At 40.0% G+C, this 27,810-nt stretch overlaps 1 protein-coding gene across 2 annotated transcripts in view; it reads right to left on the minus strand.

Moving 5' to 3' along the window:
• homer2 (homer scaffold protein 2) overlaps window positions 1–25,302 on the minus strand; it is a 31,427-nt gene extending 6,125 nt beyond the window's left edge. The window contains exons 1-7 of one of the 2 annotated variants that reach the window (XM_070918684.1): window positions 24,961–25,302; window positions 14,281–14,437; window positions 5,828–5,959; window positions 5,458–5,550; window positions 4,586–4,725; window positions 1,323–1,479; window positions 624–734 (exon numbers count right to left, since the gene is read on the minus strand). In XM_070918684.1, the coding sequence (XP_070774785.1) occupies window positions 624–734; window positions 1,323–1,479; window positions 4,586–4,725; window positions 5,458–5,550; window positions 5,828–5,959; window positions 14,281–14,437; window positions 24,961–24,965 (795 nt within the window). In that variant the 5' untranslated portion in view covers window positions 24,966–25,302. Of the gene's footprint in view, window positions 1–623; window positions 735–1,322; window positions 1,480–4,585; window positions 4,726–5,457; window positions 5,551–5,827; window positions 5,960–14,280; window positions 14,438–21,800; window positions 21,821–24,960 lie in introns of those variants that run through there. The other variant, XM_070918764.1, reaches the window with a different exon arrangement.
• Window positions 25,303–27,810: the final 2,508 nt, after the last annotated feature.

The following is a 27,810-nucleotide window of genomic DNA, read 5'->3' on the forward strand; positions in this document are numbered from 1 at the left end:
ATGGTATTTGGGCCAAAATTCCCTGCTGCTCTGACCAGAGACAAAGTCAGTGGATGAATTTACAGTCCCCCAGTCTGACTATTTTCACAGTAGAGTTCAATTGTACCTAGTCAGGGCAAATATCAAGAAAATTACTGAAAATAAATATGCAGCACAGAAAGTAAGAAAAAAAGGAAATTGGGAGAAAAAAATCAACAGTGGGCTTGTAAAGGTCTGAGTTTAGCTGGGTAGGCGAAAATAACAAGACCGATCCATACAAAACCCAGGATCCCACAACAAAACCTATCATTTCCTACTGAGGTATAATCACCTCCTGAGGGAGAGGGGTGGTACTGAGTAAGAACAAGAGGCGGAGAGCTAGCATACAGTGAAGAGATGCACTGAAGTGTTGGAGGAAGAGAAAGTAGATCTATAACTTTAGGAGGTGAAGGGGTGGGAGTGTTAGCCTGAAAATTGTGATTTCTTTGATGAAGAAAGAATGAAGGAGACTGAGTGAACTATAAACTTTGATGGAAAAATACACCTACGTTACAAAAAAACATTGTTTTACCAACTCTTACAGACAACCCTGCTCTCAACACTGGCCCTGTTGCATCAAGATGAATGTAATGGAGATGTCCCACCTGCTCTTTGTCGCGTAGCTCAGTCTCCAGCTCCTGCACTCGTACAGTCAGTTGGGCGTTTTTCTGCTTCTCCTGATCGGCTTCATTACACTGAGCTTCTAGTTCTGCAATCTATGCATGGGACGAAAGAAAGAGGAGACGGAGAAGTTTCTACTGTGAAAAGTGGTCAACAGATTTTTGGAACATATTCCCATTTTGTTTACCCATCATACATCTGTTAATTGGTATTTGTGAAATCCTAAATATGCTGCATATTAAGTGGTGGCATCTTGAAAACTGACACTAGCAATTGGACTTGCAGCATGTTACAAAAAATCATTGCACACCAGCCCAGCTGTAGTAACAGCCCACATTGATTATGAAACTAAAATTATTCTATTTATAGTGGACTTAGAGCTGAGACTCTGGTGCAGGCAACACAGAAGCTAATAAAATGTCCAGTACTTTGCTCTAGAGCGGAAAATCTCGACAAACTTGCTTGAGATTTATCCAAATTTGTTAAGGGATTCACTCATCCCTCTTTACAGATTTTAAGTAATAGATTAACCAAACTAGGACAGAGAATCCATTCATTTGAGTCCAGTTTTGTTCCTTTTATAGAAGAGGTAACAGAGTTTCTAACTTGACACCTTTTCAGCCAGCAGGATTGATGCATTTGCGTACATTTAACTTCCCTGTAGGAATGCATGACTGTATTACCTTTTCCCTGAGCGTGTCACTCTCTTCCTTGCAGGCACTAAGTTGTTTCTTCCAGCTTTCTACATTAGCTGAGGACTCCTGCAGTGCGTCCACCAGCCTGGCATTATTTTCTCTTAAAGTCTGCAGCTCTGTTTCCCACTTCTTGGCGTTGGTGTTGCTGTCAGACAGGAGAGACAGAGAGACAGAGAGAGAGGGAGAAATCCAGGAGAGTTATTAACGGAAGAAAAACTTAGACAGGTTAGTGTTGAAATGCCTGGGGCTTGTGCCCACTGACATGACACATAATGCTACAAAATCCTTCCAGTCATAACTGTTTAATTAGCAGTGATGTACATCACACTGTCAGGAGATATTTAGACCATAAAAAAAAATAAGTGGGAGAAGTCTCAGAGGTCTAATGAGCTGCAGCTCTGATCCACACAAACATACAATTTGTTATCTTTTCACACTCTTTCAGTGTGTGTTTCTGTCTTATCAATAAGGTTGGAGAGGTTGTGATGTATGCTTAGTATGCATCGCTGTGCCCTTCCTTATGCATGGCTGGGTTGAAGTGTGTTGCTCTCCATCAAATGTGGACAGACTTGCACCGCAGCATTCTGCAGTCCTCGGCTGTTTCACTGCTGTGACACACTTCCACTAAACAAAACCCCAAAGCCCTGTGAAGGCATGAAAAAGGGCCAACAAAGACAGGGAACAATGGTGGACAAAACAGTTTTACAACCTGCAGATGTTTAACGACACATGTAAGCTTGGTGCACTGCTATGAAACCAACGTCTTTGCTTTAACAACGTTTTGTTTAGAATCTGAGTTTTAAACACACAATGTTATACATTTTTAGGTTACAAATCCGTATCTTCTGAATTGTTTCCTAAGCCATTTAGGAAATATTTAGCCATATATATATCTCAGTTCCTTTCTAGGGAAATGACTGGACCCGTACAAATAAAGCGTTATCCACGCCACTCATGCAGATGTTCATTTAATTCTTATTTTCTTGTGTGTATGAAGTCTTAAGTATTGCCAGGGAAGGTCTGCTAATTGGTATTTTCTTCACCTCAGGGTCTTTCATCCCATCTGGATCAGCTATGTCAGGGATTTTGTTTTGCTACCCAGTACTAATTCTGGCTAACTTTTCTCACTGTCGTTTTAGTTGACTTGGATGCCCTGAGGTCATTTTAATCCCATCTGGAACCACAGCTGGCATTTCACGCAATTACCAATTTATACACTCAGCATCTGGATTATAAAAGGCCAGATAATCAAATGGTGGAGCAAAGCAGCATCATTCTTTAGATTAGATCAGATGATTTCTGAGCCCTTTGGGGATGTGATATCATCCCAGCAGCAATAAAAATGAAGAGGGAGAACATTTGAGCACAGTTTGGTGCAGAGACAATTAGAGAACAAGAAAAAACGTGTGAAAGCGATGAGGAGCTGCTGTGTTTGGAGTTAAAATTATATGATGCCCCTTGAAGGGCGTTTTTCTGATTTGTGAGAGCTTTTGGATGACTCAGTAAAATTAATGATATGCACTGGTAACGTCAAATTGTCCACATGCTTTAGTAAAACCCATGTGTCAGATACCTTTAAATTGCTATCCTTTTAACTTTAGAAAATAACTTGAATGATTGTGAGGATGAAAGGTGGTAAATAAGCATGTTTTATGTGTAGTATATTTGATTTTGACGAAGCATTGTGATCAGATGTCACACAGTGAGTGCAGCATTGATACATGACTCCTTACACAGTATCCACTCTTTTTAGTTGTACATTCAAATAACCAGATACATCTATGCATTTTCTGTCGCTACTCCATAAGAAGTTTATACAGCTTACACATCATAATTTAATTTGTACAAGCTACCCCTGGGCAGTGTCATCAGGAGGCACGGCATCTCCTTCCACAGCTATGTTGATGACACTCAGCTCTATATGACACCAGGCCAACTGACTCACTTGTAAACTGTATTTCAGATGTAAAGGCCTGGACGTCACAGAATGTTTTACAGCACAACCAAAATAAAACAGAAGTAGTGGTCATTGGTTCAAAGGCTCAGAGAAAGAAACTGGCCTCCAAACTAAAAACACTGGCACTCAACTGAATTTTGATTCAGATTTTAATTTGTGGGGTGTCATGAAAACAGCATTGTATCATTTGAAGAGTCCAAAGTGAGGCCATTTCTCTCTCGGAGCAACACAGGGAGACTGATGCATTATAATTAGCAGGTTAGACTATTGTAACGCTGTCCCTGCTCGTCAACAAAGAATACAATAAATCAGCTACAATTAATTAAAAATTCTGAGTGCTGACTAAGATCAAAAGGAGAGCAAACATTACACCAATTTGAAGTTTTTACACTGGTTACCTATTAGTTTTCTTATTGCTTTTAAAATTATTTTATTTTTTAAATTATTTTGTCTATAAGGCACTACATGGCCTTGCACCAGACAACCTCTCAGAAATGCTTCTGGTTTATGAACCAGGAAGACCCCTCAGATCCTCTGGTTCTTCTCTTTCATCTGTTCCACAAAGCAGAACAAAAACATTTGCTGATGCTGCTTGTAGCTATTACGCTCCAAGCCGCTGAAACAGCCTTCAGAGGATCAGGGAGGAGCTGAAACAATTGTATTTATTCTGGATTTTATGTAGTGTTTTATTATTTATACTTTATTTATCATTACTTATTTATTTTTATTTGTTCTATCAACATTGTACTGTTGATCATTATCATTTTATTCTATGTTATTTTATGAACATTTTAGTGTTTTACTATAATCAATTTATTTGTATAGTATTTCATAATTTTATTTCAATATTTTTATTGCTTGTATTATCTTTTAGTTTTGTTTATCACTTCTAAAGCACTTTGAATTTGCATTTGTTTGTTTGAAAGGTGCTATATAAATAGTTTGATTGATTAATCACCAGCCGCAGACTAATTTGTGTGTGAATTTTAATTTATTTGGTCATGAGGAGACAATTTCAGAATGAAAGAACAATCTAAGAGAACATCAGCATTATGTGTAATGTGGGTCAGAGTTAGAATTGGAGGCATTTTTTTATCAAAAAAAACCCAACATACTCCTTCTTCGTTTAGGTTGATGTAAACTTTTGTGTTTAATCTAATTTAAATATTGCATTGATATATCACATGTAGTTATGTTATGTTAATTTATCATGAAGGGGGAAACACATTAAGAGCAAATTCGATATACGTCACATTAAAAGAGGTTGTGATGTTTCCATGAAATGAAAACTTACCTCTGTTCTACGGCACTCTTGAGACGATCGTTCTCGCTCTTCAACACAGCAGCCTCCGGACCGACATGAGAGATTTTCTCATCATCTGTCCCATTAATGCTGGACGCCTGGTTGGATGAGGGCGTCTCACGTCCAGACTCCTGGTAGGGGACGAAGGGAGACTTGTTATGGTTCAGGGCAGGTTTTGTTTCAGTCAGAGCTTACCTGCAGCTTTCTAAAAGGTCTGATGGGTTCAAATCAGTCTCATAAATCCAGCTCTGACTGTGAAGAAAGGGCCCTGGCCCTGGGCTTCTCTCGGTGAAACACTGTAAACACCCGGGACACGTCAGCTATGACAGCAGAGGGGTGAGGAAAAAACTGTTGCCAGTATTTATCATGTCATATGGCCCAGCAGCTTTCTGTGTCTCAGAGCTGAGTCTTGATTCCTGCCATCTGGAGTCAGTGCAGGCAGAGAGCGGGCCTGGCAGCCGGTGACCGGGCGGTGACGGCTGGATCTACCTCGATCAATGCTGTTTACTTACTGACAGAATCACCGATTTGAGATCATGTGTGTAGGACAGCGAAACATGTATTGTTTTATTACTCTTGCTGACTTTCTTATCCTCTTAATTGCTGCGGTGCTTGCCGGGTAGCAAGTAGCTGAGGATGACCTTTGTCATTCATGATGATTCACACTATTGATTTCTGTTGTGTTGCAATGTAATATTCAACACAAGCTTCATAGACCTGTGTTCATATAAATATTTGAACTTTACTATTTGAGTACTTGACTATGCCAGAGAAGATAGTTCTAAACACACCATCTGTACCCTTTGGCGTTTGTGAAGGAACAGCAGAGTCAGAATTTCAAACAGCAGAGAGATGTCATTTACCTGGGAGTGATTACTCAACGTCTCCACCTTCTCCTGAGATTTGTCCCTTGCTAGTTTGGCTGCTTCTTTTACCTCCTGGAACTTCTCAGCAAACTGAAAATATAAGAGAGACGTGAAAGGGCTGTGATAAGTGGCAACACAAACTGAGATGTCATCGAATTTCAGTTCATCTTAAAAAGTTTTAAGAGATCATGGAACCAATTATCACTAGTGATAGTCAGGATTTAAGAATCAGATATATCCTTAAATCCGTTTATGATTGCCTGGTTTCCCCATCTGATGTTATATTAATAACAAATAGTGCACTGACTCTAAGCTATATGGATGCTTTTGTGACTTGTTGTGATGCTGCAGAAACGTTTCCTCTCACCTTGGCCAGTTGCTGCTCTGAAGCGAAGCCCAGTCCAAACACAGTGTTGGCCCTGCTGTCCGCCCACTGGCCAAACTTCTGCGATGTCTTGGTGAACGTCATGTTGGGTGTGATGGTACTGTTGATGATCACCTGTTAGGACAAAACCACTTATCATTAGAGATCATACTGGTAATCAACAGACTAGACTTCCAACATATGTCTCTGGTCCAACTGAGGAGCAGCCTCCCTCAGAAAGATGCCTGCTGCTGGGTTTTGAAAATTGTGTCTCGTTCAGCGAAGACATTTTAGAGAAGGAGCTCCAGCTGCTGAATTCACATGATGAATAGTCCTATTGATTTAGCAAAGGACAATCCCCTATTGTAGCTCCATTCATAGCAGAGTAAATCTGTAATACCCTGCCCATGTCTTTCAAGATGCCCACACTGACAAGTTTGATTACATTTGGCATATTTATTATTTTTGATGATCCACTTCATAAAAACAGATTCAGATTCATATGCAGGTTTGAGAGCCTCTCTCAACAACACAAAGCAATGTTGTATACAGCAATCTTTGATAAGTACTCAAAGAGTAATTATCTTCTCTACCCTCTTTATAGCAGGAAATACATTTTATACAATAAAAGCAAAGACATTAAATATACATTTGTGATGCAGGGTGCTGGATGGCTTTTAGTCCAAAGACGGCTGCTGCCTCACAATCACAGACATACTTTCATAACATTGTATTACTTGGGCTGTCTACTGCCCAAATTAATAATGCAAAATCCTCCACTTTGGAGATGTGGTCACACGAAACAGCACAAATAAAGTTTGAGCAACATGGGTCATGAACAAAGAAACGCCACACATTATACCTCACTCAATTCATTATGGTCACACAGTCCATGGGAGGCCGCAGGGAGTAGGGGCTGGTATATAAGTGCAAGCATTACATTTGAATTATTTGTACCGGTTATTTTGTTCCAAAATTGCAAATAAAGATTTGTTCACAAAATATAAACACTGAGACACACACACACACACACACACACACACGGTGACTGCTGACCTACTAACCTCTAAGTAGTCGAATTACAAGCTCCACATTTGCTACATTACACATTCACCTGTTGTAGCTATGCAGTAAATCAGCTGCCAGAAAACATCTGCTGCAGTCTAAAATTGTAACTAGCGCACAAGGCAGTGACAGCAGAAACCAACAAATGTTTCAAACAGTATTTCAGACGGCTCTGATTTGTGTGTGTTTATTGTTGATATAGACGTGTCTAATCCTATATGAACAGCTAGATGTACATGTAAACACAAGCAGCTTTAATTTACTACTGTGCATGTACACAAACCCAATCTCTTAGAACTTAAAAATAGCACGCGCAAATTACCCCAACAATTAAGAAACAATAGAAGACAGTTTAATCACAGTGCAGCCCTTGTTTCATAGCAACATGGCTCTGAACACAGGATTCGAGAATTCAAATTGCTGACAGACTCGTGTCCTTTTCTACGCCCCCACCGTCTCTCTCTCCATCTTTTCAGTGGCTGAGGTGTTAAAACACTTTTCACTGCATCATTACTGGACACAGAGACCTAAAAATCAGAGACTGAGCTAACAAAATGAGCACATTAGCACACAATCAATACCTTCTTAGACATTTGTGTCCAACTAAGAACAATGCTAACAGCTCCTAAAGTGAGAGATCACTGCGCATACACAAACTAAAAAAAACATCATCAGTGTCACATACTGGAAAGATTACAGTTGCAACCTCAGATTCAGGCTGCATTCCCGCATCAAGGGGTTTTAAGGAGAGTGGCAATTTACCAAGGTGCCTGTAATCTGATTTTAAAATAATCACTCTTTCAGAGGCTTCATCAAAACAAATGTTACCTAATTTCCTCAGAAGAGGAACTCGGTCAAAGCCTGAACAACACTCGCATGTCTCATCTCAAGCAGCTTAGTGAATTTTTAACAGAGCTCACCGCGCTGTCTCAAAGAGAGGTGTTAAGATAAGATGAAACTTTAATGATCATTGTGGAGAAACTGGGCCGTTGCTGCAGGATAAAGCAAAAGAATTAGGTAAACAGACGGTAAACATGCGTAGCCAACCATTTAAACATTAGAACATGTCAAATGAATCAAAATACACTGTTTTCTTCTGAAAAGTGACGCAGATTACCCTCAAATTGATCAGTTATCATATGTTGTCAATCAGCCAATTAGAGTCCAAATTTCTTCTCAATTTTATCTCCTTTGTTTGCTAGAAACTCAGAGCCTTCTCTACACATCATGTTCAGAACTCCTGCTTGTTGACAGACTTGTTATGTTAAGTTCTATTTAACATTGAACCGAGGTAGTTAACCTCTACCTTGTTGGGCTGATATCGCTAGATTTTACTAATGTAACTGTCTCTGTAGAAATGAATGAAATTGGTAAAATAAGACTAGATAAGCCTGTTTTTCAATAACGTATAGGTGGAAAGGTATAATGTAAAGCTTCAGTGAGTACGTGAACCTGCCACCTCTGTGTGGTGTGTAACAGGATAATGAAACCACAAACTACAGACCTAAAGCCTGCATCAGTGACCTGCTCTGAACACCTAAAGCTCACTCAAAACTCGAACATCATCACTCACAAATAGGGCTGGGCAATAATTCAATGTCACTGATGACTAACTTCTAGAGGAATTGTATTGTGTTAGTTAATAGTAATGAAAAGCTAACAAATGTGTCTTTGAAGTTTTTATTTTACATGTGAAGCGTTTTGATTGATGTAGAACTGAATGAAGTCAACTAACTTGATCGGCGAGAAATCTGTAACTGTTTTCATCAATTGTAATTTTTCCAACAAAAATACCAAACATCCCCTATTTCCAGCTTCTGAATTGTTATGATTTGAATATCTTTGGGATTTGGACTGTTGGTTGGAAAAAACAAGACATTTGAAGACATCACCTTGGCCTTTAAAAAAATGTGATGGGCATTATTTACTTTTTTTAGACACAACTATTTCATTATTTTATGTAATTTTGAATAGTTTTGCCATATCATGATTAATATTGTGATATATATTGAAAAAGAAAAATATTGTGACACTGAATTCAACCATACTGCCCAGCCTTACGCCTAACAAGGCTGTTGAACAGATTATTGATCCTGTATTATGGCTGAATACCTACACAAACATAAGTAACAAATTAAAAAAAATAACTATAGACAAATGATGTGGAATCCCAACTAATGATCACACAGGAATACCTGGTTGCCCCCATCTTCGTGGGCCCTGTGACTGTATGCTGGCATGTATGACTGTACGACTCAATGAGCAAGCGAGTGAGAGTGGGAGGGAGTGACAGAAGGAGGGAGGGCAGAGTGACGCTGGCAGCTGTGCCGGTGGTGAGCCGGGCTGCGGATCAAGTGGCACATGAGGTGCAGAGCGAAGCTCGGCTAGCCAGTGGCCTGAGGGTCAGTTAGAAACTCAGAGACAGCCAGGAGGTTATAGGAGAAATCTTCCTCTGCTGATTATGTGTCTGCAGAGCGCACAGAATCTGCAGAGTCAGTCAGTAAGTAAGATAGAAGATGTAGAACATGGGAGGGAAAGGGCTGTGATCTCTTGTCAAGCACCAAATGCCAGAAGACTTTGTCATAGCTGAGGAAGAAAAGACACAACCGCTACACACAGTGGTAGCCTTTTTTAAGATGATGAAAAATCTTGGTGTTCTAGAAAGCCAAAATCCATGGCTAACTTGTGACTCCATTCCACATATTATAAAAGTGTCTTGTCTAAAAATTACATGACCTTTCCATGTCTTTATATACCACATTGGGCAGCTGAAAACCTGCACATACTGCAAATAAAATATGAAATTCTGCTGTGTTCCTATAAAAAAAAAAATCACTTGTTTGTTAAAGTTTCCCAGGCTTACCAAGGAAATTTATCAACTTCTATGACTTTTACTGTCTGAAGGAAAAGTCTTAAATGTTTAATGTTACTTAAATATTGTGTTTATTTAAAAAAAAAAAAAAAAAAAAGTAAATGGGTCAGTGTTTCTGTACTTGCTGATAACTATTTTACTGTGGTCAACAATTGTAGACTTCAGTGAGGTCCTGCACAAAGCCTGGATTGTGAAGGGTGTATATCAAAATAATGGCAACAAATGGGCAGCAAGGATGGTCATGATGATGAACAGGAGGAACTGGCAGAGATGATGGTTACTGCGTCCCCTCATCAAAGCAGACAGCAAACTGGAAGATTGTGATTGCTCATCAAGCAGAGGTGTGATGTAGATGAAGAAATGTTAAATATTTTTTGTATGTCTGCCAACTGCTTTAACAACTTGATGCATTTCATCTCACCATATACCAAGGACAGTGAAAACACAGTGTTCCCTGGTGGCAATGACGCAGGTTTGGTTTTCGAAAGGAGGAATGGGGTTAACTTATTTGGAGTCCGGGGTGCAAATGTGTTTTCCTATTACTAAGGCTCTTACATAACATTACATTTAGTTTCATGACTAACTAAGCTGCACATAAGCAAACACGCATGGGTAATGTGAATATAAACGTATTGAAAAAGTTGTCCAGGACAGGACATTGGATCAACTAATCAGCTTGTTTGACACACAGGGCTCCACTAAGCATTGTTGAAATTTGGAGGGTCTGCATGTCGCCTCCTCTGCAGTCTACAGTTTGCCCTAACATCTATAATTCAAGAACGAATGGGCAGTTTCAGTCGCAATAAACAGCATTACAGCATACAAGACAAAACATGATTCTGCCTGATGTGTTGAATGTCGGCTGATGCACAGCAACATTTTCATTGGAAGAAGTTAACAAATACATATCATGCTTTAGATGACATTCATGAAATAGTGATATGCAACACTGTTTATAAGCACACCAGCTTTGGTGTGAGTGCACCATAATCCTAATGGATGATTGTTTTGGGACTTGTATCGACCCAGAGCATTCTCTCATCATGATGTATGGATATACAGTAAAGTACTCATCTAGCTTGATTTTAGTGATTCACCCTAACTACAAATTAAAAGTGTGGGGGGCAAATACTGGATTCAGCTTCATCCCCAGTGCAGCTAACGCTTATGACACACAGGTAGAGAAACTACACGGTGTACTTGGGGTGCAGCCACAATTTTATAGGGGAGCAAAGTGACAACACAGGGAACTTGGTTGTAATAATGGATTATACATTTAACTAGTTTAAAATTGAACATCTGGCAAACCTACCAACACATTTAACAAGCTCATGCTGGAATTTGAATTCTTATTCTTGGCAGAAACTTGTCTTTTAGCTCACCTGCCCTCGGCACATGAGCCAAAAAAATGTTGGACACTGGCTGTGAGAGAAGTAGTAAGAAATAAAGATATAATAGGTGGTTGAAGAGAGAATAAGATGTAAGAGAGAAACACGAGGCAAAGTTTTTTACATGTTCGCTCGGGAAGTTATCACACTTGGAATAATTCATAAAGTACAGCAAGAAAACCCTTCACTGCGTTGTCATACTGCTTGGTACATCTCTGAATGAGAAGCACGATTCAGGATGAGCGAGAGTCAAAAGTGCTGATATGGTCCTCAACTTGCCATATCATCAGCGGCGAGTTGCCCGGCCATCACGGATGGACGAATATAAGCTGACGGTCTGTCATAGTTAGTGTGTACAGCAGCACAGACTATTGTTCTAGACAGACCTGTCTCCCTCGCAGCTAGTGTACAAACTAGAACCTATATTTAACATTTATTTGATATGACTCAACATTTCCTCGCTTTCGGTTACTTTGCTCATGCCGACATCACTTTGACTTACTTAAATTAACTGGGAACGGATCAAATTGAAATCAGCAGGAGTCATCTCTATTCAAATTGAGAAAACATCTTATTTTGTCAATTTTAATCCTCATAACTTACATATAGCTGCTGCCTGCAGACATTTTATGACACATACTGCTCTGTTACACCAGGCTACAGGAGAGTGGAGAGAAAGGAGGACACAGAGGATGACAGGAGTGGGAGAGCAGAGAGTGGACCCCTGGCCTCGAGGATATAGTGATACAAAAATATAGATGCATCTAGCCAGAAATAATGTAGATTTCCAATCTCTTTGTTACTAAGAAAACTGATTTTTTGATAAGGGACTTGAAAGAAAAAACAAGTAGTATTGTCAGGGCTGTAGCTCCATAAGTGCTGCTTGATGACATAACAGATTAGAGTCTTGCCTCTCTGGTTTCTAGCTGTGGGAAGAGAGCTATTTTGAAGCTAACAGAGCTTGACTCAACAATGCTATGCAGGAACAGACAAATGATGCATTTTAATATATTCTAAAAAGATGTTTTCAGTGAAAAGCTCCGACTTGCACAGGAAAATGTGTTCCTTATTTAAAAATCACAACAGAAGCTCTTTATATTCGAGCCAGACGGTCAAAGGGACACACAAAACTAAAATCTCATATGCGGTTTGCATTTTTTTGTCACTGAGCTTCCCCTTAGCTACAGTAGAAATTGCTTGCTGTGCAAATACTCTACATTCAGATGTCTATGTTGAGTTCCTGTGAGACCCACCCTTCAGCTGTCAGGTTGGTAATCCTAACACTGAACTCAGCAGGCCCAAACAGAGAGGTGTGCTGTAAAAGAACCAACTATGAGGACATAAACACATCCAAACAACTGTCAACCCGTTCAGTCTCTGAAGCGGCTCTGCAGGTAATCTGTGTGATTTAAGATTGTACCAAAAGGTGATTGCCTGGCAGTGTCAGCAGAGGGATACCGCTGTCATAACCCTCCTCCAGTTTTCACACAGAGAGAAGACTCTGATCGCCATGGAAACACATAATCTACTCTCTCAGTTAGCAGAGGAAGAAGGTGTGAATATGAGATACAGGCACGCTCATATGGTGTCTATTATCACATGCATGATTAAATCTTCACTTGCTCTTGTGATGACAAATCAAAATCATTTTGGAAAATAAGTCTGCTGTTTTTACTTGTAAAGACACTGCGAATGTTCACATGCAGTTCCTGTTCTATAACCAAGTAATTCCTTGCTCTTCAACACACATTTGTGATACAGAATTCAAAAGAAAAACATAAAATTAGTTAGAAAATCGGTGCAGAGGGATTTGACTGAAAAGAAGAAAACCTGATCCAATAGGACCACTATTTAAAAGCTCCATATTAAGTATGACTACTGTTGGCTGTTTGTTGATGACACTAAATTATAGATAATGGAGTTTAATTGCGACTCAACAGGTATGCAGCTCTTGACTGCTCTTGTTAAGGGGAAGTTTGCTGATGTTCAGACTTTGATTTCAACATTCATATTACTGCTCTGTCCTGTGCTGAACTATGAACGCATATTTGCAAGCCTTTCATGAACTCATATCTATCTTAATGGAGGCCGATTTAGCTACACAGCAGGTTAAATCACATATACAGTGATGCTTTGTGAGCCTAAACATGAATATGTGTAGTTGTGTACATATTCTGTCATTATAAATTGTATATTATGTATGGTGTATATGCTCTAGTATCTATAGTATTTTTATTTGTTGTGCTTCTTAATGCATATAGCAGATGGTCACAATATATGTAGTATTCTTGTTTTTCAGGTTGTGCTGATGTGACACTAATTTCCCTGCATGGGAACAACAATTATCTTATATTATAAACATTACAATTAGGGCTGAGTGATAATTATTACCATTTTGGAACTTTTAGCCAAATCATGTCATGATGATGATTCTATATCATTATCGTCCTACAAATGTAAATTGACTATGTTGGATTGGATTTTCACTATTTTTTGGCATTTTATAGACTAAACAATGATTTGATTAATGATTCTGATTAAGTTATTGTTAAGTTGTTGTTTTACACATATGAAGAGTTTGGTTTCATGTATTGCACGATTGTAGAACACAGTCCATTGCTTTGAACGACGGTGTTATTATTTAATGCGTGATTTTGCATACATTTGCCATACATATATATCTTGATAATGGAAAAATATCCTTATTAGTGTCATGATATTGATTTCAAATCATATCGCCAAGCCTTGATTTCGATCCATTTTTCCTCCAATGTTTTAACGAGTCAGATGCTTAAAGGGAAAACAGGCAGCCATAGATGACTTTCCTCACATCACAAGCAGGAGGGCACCAAAATATCAAAAGGTCCAGGTTAGGTTGATGCTGCACATGTAACATTAATATGCTTCATAATTCCTTTTGTTCTGGCTTTGAGTGCTCTTCCTCAGCCTCAACTGTCTCTCCTGAGAGCAGGTAAATGTTTCCCATCATCTCTTTCTGATATGGTTACACACACACACACACACACACACACACACACACACACACACACACACACACACACACACACACACACACACACACACACACACACACACACACACACACACACAGAGTATGCGCACACACATACCTTGGATCCATCCACGCTGATGATGCGGTAGCTGTTGCGTGTGCTGTCGTAAAAATAGGAGACGGTGACAGCCTGCTTGCTGGCAGGAACCCAGTTCTTCTTGGTGGTTGGGTCAATTTGGAAGACATGGGCCCTGGTGGTGTAGATCGGCTGCTCCCTGGAGAGCAGAGGACAGTGGAGAGGGACTATATGAGAGACGGACCACAGAGCAAGACAATATCCACAGATCAAAAAGCCACATTTCGCAATATTTAGCCAAACACACACAGTTACAGTGTGTATTGAGTTCTTAATATCTCTCCATCACATCATGCCTGCAGAGACATTGTGCTGCGTCTCCAGAGATGCCGACACCTGAGAGTCTCAGCATGGACGGGCAGGTGATAATGTAACACAAACCCTAAATCCTTATAGCAACCCAAAGCCATTAGCACATCAACACCCCCTCCCCTCCCAAAGGTGACAGTAACACATATCTAGGTGTTTGTGTGAGACTGTGCACTCTGCATTGTCTAATGGAAGATTTCCCATGTGCACCAAATACAGTCGAGACAGTTATCTACTTGTGGTAACACAGGCAAACAAGAGAAGACTCGCTGTTGTCTTGCAAAAAAACACCAATGTTTGTATACATTTGCCATCATTGTGATCTGCATCTCAATAAAAGTTCTTATTAACATCATGTTATTATTTCAGCCACTGACTGTTTTGTTCTTCCAACACCAACACAGTAATGAGTGATATACGAGTACTATGGAGGATTAAGGGAATCTAAAGGCTATTAACCTCAATGGTTCAATTAAACCCCTGAAATGAACCCTGTAATAAAACCAATGATGCATCACCTTTATAGAGAAAACTACAACTGTGTCTGGAAATATTATGTTAACATGACTTCCTGCCATCTAGGGAATAAGTAAATGAAAACTCTGCTGAGCTCCTCAGTCATGTCAGTGACCAATTTTAGCCAGTATTCACATGACTCAAGCAGAGTTTCTGTCCTTAGTGGTACTGCCATATCTGGTCATTTTATCTAATCCAAATACATTATCGAATCTTCCTACTGAATCCAAATCCTTCTAAGTCCCTTACACAATCTATTTTGGTTTAACTTACAAACATTTTCAAGTAAAAAAGCTACAAATATGAGTATTTTACCAAAGTGGAATGGAATTAGCAATGAAACCCCAACTCAACAATGATTGTGATCATGTCATCTATCTTTGAGAGGGTGAAGTAATCTGCCTCCCGGCAATGAGCAGCTCGCTGCCCGTGTGATTCAGAAGAGCATCAACATGGGGATGAAGGAGCAGGATCAGACCGCCTGTTAAACTTGAATGACTGCAGACTGAAAAAATACAGTGAAAATGCTCCTCCTCTGCATGACATACACAAACACACAGACATCTCTCTCGCTCTCTAGACACTGTGATTATCCTCTCTCTCTATCACTTGTACACACACATACACACTAATACCATAGCCTGACTTGGATGTCGAGAGTTGAAAGCTGTTGTGAAATATGTTCACAAAATCCTCTCCTCTTTCTATGTTTTGTTTAAAGCATCAAAGCGCACAGCGTACTATATATTATACACTTACCACAACTGGCCTGGTATAGTGTATGATTGTGCAGTTGAGAATATTTATCTTGATGAAGGCCACAAGCTTGGTCTTTTTTTTCAGCTATTGTGTTAGTTGTGATTAATAAAAAATGACAGAAGAAAAATCCATGTTAGCTTCACTACTGTTAGACATTTTAAAAGACAAGAATTGTCTGTTTATTACTTTTCTCGCTTTTACCAGATTCAACAGCCACGTTGTCACATCCAAGAATATTTCTAGGACATCGCTCAAGTGCAGCTTGTGGTAAAAATAACCACACCTGCATGCAGCACACGCATATTCTCAGTTCCATACAAACTATACAGGCACTTGACACAAAAAGAACATTTTGCAAGTTGCACTTCCCTTTAATGGAAGTGCTTTACAAAGACTGGACCCTACGGGTTTAAATTAGCCACTGGAAATTCTCATTTAAAAAGGGTGAGGGCAGGTGGTTGATGCTCTTCTACAAAGTTCCAAGAGCGAGGGATAATTAAGTGGAGTGGCTGGATGAGAGGGATCAGAGGACACCTCAAGAACTCAATAATGGATGTAAATGAAGAATATGGGGGAGACAGATGGGAAGCACTTATCTCGCTGGGAATCAAAATGTGAAGTGAATGCGTCTTTCAGACAGGGCAAAGTTTACTTGGCGGACACTGCTTAGTACAACAATCCTCTTTACAGCCTACATGGAAAAGTTGGTAAATCACCTCTGCGTTTCTGTGTGTTCCTCTTTGTCTTCTTATCTTGATGTCTACGCAATTAATACATTTTATTGGTTTGTCCTGGCATCTTTTGCATGTCCAGTCGCCCTGGTCTCTTCTTATTTTTAGAAAAGATATTCTTGGATGTTCTTCTTTGTCTTCTCTATGGGTCTAAGTGCCAGGTCACACCAAAAAGTGTCACTGGGAAAGTCATTCATGTGTCCTCGTGCAATATGTAAGTAGCTCTGGAAGATTCATGATGTATTGACTACATGCACTCTGGAGTTTTCAAAACAAAGCTTATGTTTATATTCAGTGTTTGTCACCAAAACACAGTGTGCATCCTAAAAAATGTGCAGAGTGTATTTCTTTCCTAATAATGTTTTTTGAACATTTTTAAGAACCATGCATTGTTTATATCCATGTTTGCTTGCTACCTGCCCCCTGCTGTCGACGTGCCCTCGACCCTCACTGCCATTGTTGGCGCATTACTATGTTTCTGTTAACTGTTGACAGACAGGAATGTGTATGGTGACATGTATTTATATAAAATTAAAAAGGTTTACCAATATTATAACTTACTTTATTGTAGACTCCCTCTACATTCCCTCAAAAGTCAGCACTGTCGTGACAGTTTTCAATTGGCAGTGCAAAGTTGAACTTGGTGTGAATGATGATGATCATGAGTATTTAATTTGCCTCTGTGAGTAAATCCACTGATCGCAGTGATTCTATTGAAATTAACAGATTTTGGTCTGAACTTTTTCCATTGTAAATGTTGATATAAACAGCCCTTAAGGCTGGTGGTCTTGGTTATGCTGTGTGATGTCATGTAGTTTTTTGTCTTGTCTTGTTTTGTTTTTCAGTTTTCACTTCTTATTAATGATTAGTTAGATTTAGGTGGCCTCATTCTTTGTAAAGTCGCTTGTATGTTTCAGATCAGGGGCTACTGAAAACGTTTTGACATAACAGATCACTAATCACTAATCCCACTTGGTTACAAACATGCTCCCAGGAGAGACCTTTTCCAGCAACTTTCTGCAACATTAGTTTTGTGTCGTAAACCTTGTGAAAGCCTGATGCTTTCTAGTATTCTTTCTTCCTCTATTTGCTTTCCCTTCCTGGCCTGCCGTTTACTTTCATGACATGAAGGGTTTCAACAAAATGTGTGAAGTGGGCACAAGGGTGCTGAGCTGGACACAGTGGTACAGCCACACTTTGCTTGGCGCAGCAAAAAATCATTCATGCACAAAAAAACCATTACAAATATTGCATTTTTCAGAGCATAGGGATGTGTGCAGAAAAATAAGCCTAAATCCAAATCATCTGAGAGCATGTTCTTAAAAAGTCACTAAAATTATTCCAAACGGCTGTTAAAGCTAGCTGAAACATAAACACATCCTCCTCCTGTATGGCGAGGCTAGAGGTTTCATTAACAGGGTACAGATGGTACCATTGTTGTTGTTGTTATGCATTACGGCAACTCGCAAAAGCAAGTTGTCAAGAGGACATTCAGTTCAGTATTACTTTAATGTACTACTATGAGGTCCAGGTGACAATAATGTCAGACAGGCAGGCAGGCAGCAAAAATTCATGAGCTAATAAAGCTTTTACTTCCATTGGGATTATGGTTCTCACAGAAATGAAAGCCTAATAAATTCACTGTCCCCTTTAAGCCTAATCTCAGTCTTCATCTGTTTTGGGAACAACAAAACCCATTATACAGATCACTGTTGTCGCTTTACATACACAAGCGCACACACACGCGAGCACACACACGCTGACCTTTGCAGTGGTGGTGTCTGGAGCCAGCTCACACTGGCAGGGGAAGAGAAGTGAAAGGCCACTGCTGAACACATGGATGCACTCACACAACTGTTGGTGAAATCCAGTGATCTGCTTTTCCGAGCTAAAAAGCATTAGGTTGATTGATTTTACTGGATAAAAAAAGAAGGCGACATTTGGGACTTTGTGACCGCTAAATTCTTTCTCCCGCTGACTGTCGGGTGCTCTGTCCCCATCTGGTGTTTTAAATAATTTACAGGTGTGTGTGTGTTACTGTGTGTGGGGGGGAGCAGGTTTGAGTAAGTCCGCACTGTCTATGCCTACGTACACCTACACACCCACCTCAGGCCCATCCACATTGTTGATGCAGCAATCGTGTTGTGTACCAGCAAAAGAATAAATTAAAAACGAAGGAATGTGCTGACAGCCGGATACCTGAGGACTAAGTTAACCTGCAGGGAAAGCTCTGCACTGTACCTATAAATATGGATTTTTTTTTTCATTTAATCAATCTATAATCACTAAAAGCTATGATGGCACACAAAATCCAACTATTATTTCAATTCTGAGGAGGAAACGTGTTCATAAAAGGCTGCCAGGAATATGGAGCAGCAATATTGTGAGTGATGCACGACTAAGCCTGCCTGCCTCTTGTTCTCTTAAATCCTTTCAAATGTTAGCTTGATCACCACCTGGGGTTTACCTTAACATCATATTCTCCAGAGTTAAAGTGAAGTTTGCTGAGAGAGGGATAATCCTGCTGCTTAAAGACGACATTTTAAGATGATGCAGGATGACACCGTGTCCTGAGAGGTAGAAGAACAGCAGCCGGCTTCTATCTTTGACTGAGAGTTTGAATGGTGATTTTAATGTGAGAGGTTGCAGTCACGCTGCATTTGTGTTCTGCTACACCTGTGGAATTCAGGTATGTTTTTGAATTAGAAAACAGCCTCGTCCACATTCCTGAGTTTCAAGAATCCACTGCAGGCTCATTCCCCAAACAAACATTCCTCATCAATCAGTCATCCTCTCTGTCTGAATGAAAGAGACACATGTCAGCGGTTTGGATATTGATGAGTGATTTGGGAATCAGAGGTCAAACAGTTTCATGTCAAATCTCAAACAGGCTCTGTAGCCGTTTAACAGGAATCAGCAGTCTCAGCAGCTTCAGATATGCACACTGCAACATTCTTCACGTTCCTACAGAGAGTGAACATAACGTTGTCACACATGTGAGGCAGCACATGTAATGACGCAAATATACATAAATTAGTGTAAGGGATGAATTTCACAATGCTGTACCGCTCAAAAATGAAACATAGAGCCGTCTATTTGATTACTTTTGTTCCTTTTATGCGATGAGTTGACTTGTCGCTGCACAGTGAAACTCTTTAGTGGAGTAAGTGCAGGCTTTTTCTTAACTGGCAGTATTGTTACGGAGGTAAGTCGCCCTCTAAATGGGTCAGCAGAGAGATAGCATCAACACACAATGTCTGGGTTTTACACCATGTTGGGAGTGTGAAATGGGCTGAGGATTAATAAACTAGTCAACTGTACATCCAGGTACTACTGGGTGAAGACCCACAGGCACAATGATATGAATGAGCCTATAATGCTATAATAGGATCTCTTCGTTAGCGAGATAACGCCTCTCTGCCAGTGGGACTTCATAAGGTCACTGGCATGTTTAGAAATATGTTTTCCCCCTTTGGATCCTCCAGAGGCAAAATACAAACATGAACCATTTTCAGTGAAATGTTCCACATTGTCAGTGACCTAATGAAAACACACTCCATACAGCAACAACAGTCTTATTAACAAAAAAGCACAACTTTGGGAGCATTAGAAGTCTCTTTAGCATGCTGATGTCCATAATGTATGGGCAGTGAACACATTACATTACTCAACCACTTCAAGTGTCAAATTCACGACGGCCAAGTTATCTCAATGAGACAGGCACTAAAGGAGGACAATCACCAGGCTACATCAATTTCTTATCATTATACTACTTGCAGCATAAAATGCTGTCCTTGAACCTAAGTGGTCTGACAAATACAAGGAATTTGCATTTCTGGCTACTCAAAGAACTTAAGTAACAAAAGCTGCATTACCTGTCAAATATCTACAGTACAGTAGGGGGAGGAACACTGACACTTATCCTTCCTCACTTTCTCTGCTGGGGCTGACAGCAATGCAGTAACTTACAATTGACTTTTCTGTGGCGCCGAGTAACAAAAGAACATCTTCTCCCAAATCTGTCAAAGAGGGAAAATGAGAAACTCATATCTAGGTCGCAAGGTGCACAGATCCCGTGACTCTGGCATGTAGGTATGAAAATGGCAAATTAGAAACAAATGTGCTGTGACGACTAGAATGGCACTCATTTGTGAACATGAAAAAACTGAATTTAATAACTTGAATTCTCATTAGCCGTATCTTGTTCTTATGTCAGATGAACAGAGATGAGGCTCTCCATCATTTTAACCTGCGAGGACTGCTGGGGAGCAGAGCTGCCTTATTAGTGAGAGCAGTGTTTTGTCTGAGTGAATGAGCAAAGTAGGCAGGAGAGGAAAGCTCTGTGGGATCATCACTACAACACCTGGGCTTTTATCGCAATAAACACGGTGCTCTACTAATGATGTCAGGAGGGCAAAGAAGGGCAGGTTTGCCCACAGATACTGTAGCATGCAATAACCTGGACTCTAAGATCCCTGCTGAGTGAGACACATACTTTATACTGAAATGCTGTGTAGCACAAATTAATTTACCATTTAAAAAAGACCCATTTCAAATATCCTATTTCATGACTGGTATTCTTAATGATTTTAAATGTTTGTTTTTGGCATTTCAGCTTCATTAGATAGTTACCCATTACAACAAACTTCTTACACTCCAGAAAGTCTTATTGACAGTGGTGTCAGATTAAACACACACACACACACACACACACACACACACACACACACACACACACACACACACACACACACACACACACACACACACACACACACACACACACACACACACACACACACACACACACACACACGAGTGATATCGATCCCTTGTGCCCACTTTATTAACATTCGTTCCAGTCCACAGAACTTCATCAGGTAAAATTCATGATGTCTGAGGACTGAAACGTTATTAATAAGTAAAGGAGCGACTGGGATTTTTTATTAATAAGACATATTTTGTTCCCTTCATCATGTCCCAGGTGAGGAACAACTGGACTAAGAAAATAATCAACAAATAATTGCTAGATTGATCAATGATTCATTTAATTATTAGCTGCAGCCTAATTTCATTGTTATTCTACATTTTTACTATATTGGTATGATACTGTTTTTAACTGCCATTGTTAAAGGTGACCTTCATTATTACTACCCTTGTTTTGGCTTACAGTTTACTGAACTGTACCTCATGCCAGTACAGCTCATTAAACTGGTGAGGGAGAGAGAATCACATGCGACAAAGGCAGAAGGCCAGATTCAAACCAGCAACCACAGCAGGTCCTCCTCCATCACACTGAGGGAATAGGATGCAGAGTCCAACTTAATCTGAGAGCTCGGAGAAAAAGGAAGTGAGGAAGTCTCCACAGAAGCACAGCATGGCAGCAGATGGCCTCCTAGGCCTCAACCATCTGGTGAGGAGATGTCCAATCCGCCGTCAGTCTGTCCCCTTTCATTTACCCATGTTTCTTTAACAGTGAGACCTGCTTCTACTCCCCTACTACACTGCTACACCTTCACCTCGAGCCTTCAACCACAGACAGAGAACACACTCAGATTAGGTTTTCAGTCCACTCTCCTGCCCGGGCAGCCAAGAGACCCACTGCCACGTCACATGTCACAGAGCCTAATCAATGAGTGTTAAGCCTTTAGCTGTCACTCTCTGGTCAGCCAGGAGATTATCATCTATCCCTGTGTTAGGGCTGCTCCCAGCATGGCTTAGTTTAAATAGCAATATGCTGATTGCATTGCTGTCTGTGTGACTGCTTATTCAGTGGGAAGGAGCTTTCAGGCAATCTGAGCTTTATTTTGGAATAATTCCAGAGAAGCCTTGAAACTGTGCTTAAAAATACAATTACCATCACTTTCTTTCCCACTGTTATTATCATAATATCCTCAACCTATTTTAATTTAGTAATCTTGAATTACACATATTTGATTTTTTGGGCATGCTGCACACATACAGTGTCATAATTTGGACTAATACATACAGTATTGTGCACTATAAAGCATGTGGAAATGTCGTGATCAATAATAAATGTGTCAAGGTCAAGAGGATACTGATAGATCACATGATCACAGACCTATGGTAGGAAAGGGACAAGATACTGAGGGTGTTAATGTGTGTGTGATTTATAGTTAATCTATAACTCCATTCAGGAGCCAAGAGCTTCAGGGACAAAGGCGCACCTGCAAAAAATCCTGCAAAAAACACAACAAGCGATCTATCGTTCCTACTGCCAAACACACACACACACTTTTATCTTTATTGACTGGTCACTTTGGGCAGGACACATTGTATCATTACCAAGTGTAATCAGGAGGTAATATAATGTGCAATTAAACACGCATGTGAACTGAATCTTGATTTTCACTTTTGTTTGAGTAAATAAAGTTTATTATTTAAACAGTTTTTAACACATTTAGAGCTAAAAATATTACAGATGAAACAATTGATCGATTTAGAGAAAAAGTCGGCAATAATTATAATTTCAAGTTGTTTTACAAGAAAAAGTGCCAACAACTCAGTTTCAGCTTGTTAATTGTGATGACTTCCAGCTTTATTTGTCTTATTCAATAGGAAACTGAATTTTTTTTTTTTTAAAGTGCTGCTGCAATTTAATGACTCTAAAACACTATGATTAACTTTTTTGACTGATTATTAAAATCCCTCTTTAGTTGCAGCCCTAGACATTATAATTATTATCAATTGACTAGTCACATGTCAAACATCTGCTGGTTCCAGCTTCTTATATGTGGATATTTGCTGATTTTCTTGATCTTCTATGATAAATAGATTGAATATTTTGGGCTGCTGGTCAGACAAAAAAAGCAATGTCACCTTAGGTTCTGGTAACAATGAGTCGATTAATCAATCGATTAACAGTTTTTGTAATTTCTTGAGCAAAAATATCTGAGAATGGGCTCAACAATCTTCTTGTGAAATACTGCAAACAATTAATTGAGAAAATAATTGGAAGATTAATGGAGAATGAAAATAACCATTAGTTGCAACCCTAAACAAATCCTACCAGTTAGATATGCCATTACAAAATGGCGGGCCAGATGAAATTTCCTGGGAGCCGTTTGTTTCCGCCTTCCAAAAAAGTATTCAGCTGTCAAGTGACACTACTGGTTGGCACAGACTGAAACCAGTGAATGTATAAGGGAAACTAGTTGTCATGTCTCTGTCAGTAGGTGTGACCTCCTGGCTTGCTGCTGCTGGTCTGCTGGGCCAGTTTCATGACACATGAACACCACTGACTCCTTTCAGTTAACCTGCCGGATGAGTAAGCCAAACTCTTGAGAAGGAGTCAGGACTGTTGAACTGGTTTCTTACACATAAAAAAACAAAACTCATCTACTGAGGAAAAACAAGCACTGTGGCATGGGGTGGCACTTAATTAATAATAGTGACTTAATTACTGAACATTAATGCGGGTTATTATTCATACCTTGCCTCATATTTGTACAGAAATAAAATCTTTCTTAATGTCGCAAACGGAAGCATTCATGAAGTTTACATAAATTATTCAGGGACAGGTTTGAATCTGAAAGGAATTAATTACATTGAGCTGTTATTATTGCCATTTCTAAGTCAAATAAAAGCCATGCAAACAGGAACAGGTACTCCAGAAAGAAAACTCAGTAATATATGTAGATGTGAAGAGGGCCGGTGATTGCATAACTATGGCATTGAGCCACAGAGTCAACATTCACACCACAGTAGACTATGGAGGCAAAATAATGTACTGTACCCTGTTAACAACTGTGGGAGTACACCACTACCTCCAGCCCTGTAGCAACACACACACACACACACACACACACACACACACACACAAATACACACACTCCCAGAAGTACCATCTCTCCTTATTTGTGGGCAGTGTTGACTTTGACACCACCATATCACAACACTCTCAAAACCATATTCCTACAGACAGCTGAAGTATTCAAAAGAGGAATTAGACCGACCCATCTGCTCAAATATTATTAAAAAATTAAGAATAATAATTAGAAATATGGCATCAAGCATTACTACTACAAATGGGGATATCTCACAGACAGCGAAGAGCAGCTGAAGGCACCTCTTAAAATTTCCCACACTGCCAAATAATCTGGCTGTATAAAAGTAAATTAGGGTCTTGCTCAGCTCCCAACATATCATAGGCAAACGCTGGGGAACAGCGACTATGATAATCACGTTTATTCAGAGGCTTGACAGGTAAACTGGACAGTTGTAGAGGTATTTTTGCCGTATTTTCACCGCACACACGCATAACATGTCAGTCAGTGCAGGTGTCATTAGAGGCGCTCTGAAGGGCAGCGCTTTCTGGATTACTCACCCCATTGCCGCTGACTTGAGGAACAACTCCTTTTTATATATATGCTCTGTTGGCGGTGGGTTGAGAGGAAAATTGTGTTTCAAAACGCAGTCAAAGTCCACAGATGATTAGCGGTCCACAGAGTTCGTTTCCCGTCCGCCAGCTTCGAACAAGTCCTCTTGCTGCTGAGAGACAACTGAAATATGAGAGCACTTCTTCGTAAACTCGAATCACCGGGTTGTCAAGCTCAGGCTCGCAGAACCCTGGTCATTTCAGGAAGTTTCTTCTCTTTGCTTCTTTGTTTTTCCTCCTCAGATACGCAAGAGATTAAATCCCACTTCCGAATGGCCGCTTCTTCCTCGGTGTCTGTCAACCGGCGCTGATGAATTAAGTTAATGTTTGCATTTCCCTGCTTGCTCGCTGCGCAGAGTTTCTTCCTCCCCAACGGGATTGTGTTTCATTAAAAGGGCAGCAGCAGCGACACGGAGCGGCTTCCACCTGCTCACGCTTCTGTCTGAGCCGCCCACACTTCATAAACCTGTGGTGTCTGTGCGGTTTCAGTCGGACTTTTGTCCCCAAAACTGTGGTCTGAAACCACGAAATAACTAATACCGAAAATAAATTTTAAAAAACACGCTGTTACAAAACGACCAACAACGATTATTGTTTTTCTAAAGTCAGGTGTAACGTTACTTACATGTTTAAAGTGACTGCGATGGTTCTCAGCAGTTGGCACTCTCTCATAAACTAAGCGAAATAACGGTTATAGCAAATGTATGCGATTAGCTGCGCCACTCATTAGCATCTTAAGCTCAAAATATATCTCTATAACTTGGGTTTAAAGTCGACTGTTGGTATCAAATAAAAGAGGTTAAACGATATGACAATGACTGTTGGTCTAACTGGCAGGTAACAGCCATCAATCACTTTCAGGTGCGCGCGCTCTCGGAACCATTAATATGTGTTCATTTGTTCCGGGGGAAGCATTTCAGCGACGAGCTACTATTGGGATCTCCTTAGAGAAGTCGTTTCACTAGATATGAACGTTAGTGTGACAACAATATTCACGTCAAATAAAGGTCTGTATTCAAAGTTGGCGTTAAAAATGGTTTTAACACTAGCTTAATTTGTTTGTATGTATATTTGACTAAAGCTAACTGTATTGTTCCGCATGGGAAATTTTGACATAGCAAACACGAGACATAAAAACAGACGTCACGTTATCCGCCAGTAAACAAAATAAAAACGTGTAACTGTTATAGCTGTGTTGTCAGCTTTGCCGTGATATCCAGTGTTTCTGTAGCTTTTCATCTGTTATTGCAGTATGACCGACACCACGGAGAAGCCGCAGAGCTACGAGGAACTGTTTGGCCACAGATATTCAGCGGAGGACCATGAATACCAGCAGTATGTGAACCGGCCAGCTGACCCCCCACCCATCGTGGAGGACTGGAGGAGTCGTGGAGGAGGAAACCATAGAGGCAGGGATAACAGGTAATGTAACGTTAGCTCTCAAAATGGGCCCGAGATAGCTACTTCATGATATGTAATTTACATACTTTTTCATGGTTAGGTTTAATGCTGTATGTTTTATTGCAATGGTAAATACGAAAGATTGTCTGATAACCAGGTGGTCTTGGAGCAGTTTTTTGTAGAGTTAGTGATATGATTTGATAATGGCAACACTGTAATGTATTCTGCAGGTATTTAAGGCTATATTACAGTTAAAGGGGGTATTTAGTGTTGCACCATGAAGTTGCGGAACTTGTGAGGGATGAGACATGCTGTTTAATGTTTTGGTTTAAAAGGGCTCTTTTACAATGGACTGATTAGATTGTAATTTTACCGTTAGCCTTTGTTTTCTATTCCAGATAAGGTTGACTAACCAGGGGGTTTGTTTAGGTATAATAATTCATAGTTTTAACAAAAGCTCCACCAGAACCATGGGAGCCATTTTATAATTGTTTTCACAGGCTGAGTAGCACTCCCCATGACTAGTAGACAGGCTTTTATTTGTGAAATACATGGTGTGCTCCTTTTTTAAGGGACGCTATATATATCTTGGAGATGTAATTGTGGTATATTGTGGGGCTAAAACCATCTTAATAGGTTACAAATGAAAGTTTGATTAATATTGCATCTTTCTATAGAAGACATTATAAAGTACTTCACGATAAAAGACTAAAGCAACAGCCATAAAATAAAGACACAATATTAAAGTGAAGAAATAAAAAAAATAAGACTAAAAGTCAAGTCTAAACACACAGAAACTCTGTTTCCGAAGTCATCTTTAGTTACTTAACTGCTATTACATGCACTTGAGGAATAACCAGGTACTTGTCAACTTTGTCCACTAACCTGATTTCTTAACCATCATGTAAAGGAGAAATCTGGTTTCTTTAATTGGGATGAGAGGTTAGAGAAACCTAGTGAAGATTGATAGATTTATTTGGAAGAAACCAGATTTCTTGGCCTTTTTATATGTGTAACTCCATTTCTAACTGTCTTATTACACGTTCCATGTTATGCATGCATTTGTACCAGTGGGTGAAAATTGATTGTTAATTTATATCGGTCTCCATCTAGGTACCAGGACCATCATGGACATGGAGGTCGTGGGTGGGGAGGAGGTCGTGGGTGGGGAGGAGGCCGAGGTTGGGGAGGAGACCGGGGTTGGAGAGGGGGCCATCGTGGGTATGACAGAGACAGAGACCAAGACAGAAGCCGAGACAGAGACCAAGACAGAGACAGAAGCCGAGATAGAGACCAAGACAGAAGCCGAGATAGAGACCAAGACAGAGACAGAAGCCGAGATAGAGACCAAGACAGAGACAGAGACAGAGACAGGCACTGGGGGCATGGAAGTGGGTA

The sequence above is a fragment of the Enoplosus armatus genome, chromosome 1 (assembly GCF_043641665.1).
Source record: "Enoplosus armatus isolate fEnoArm2 chromosome 1, fEnoArm2.hap1, whole genome shotgun sequence".
Classification (NCBI taxonomy): Eukaryota; Metazoa; Chordata; class Actinopteri; order Centrarchiformes; family Enoplosidae; genus Enoplosus; species Enoplosus armatus.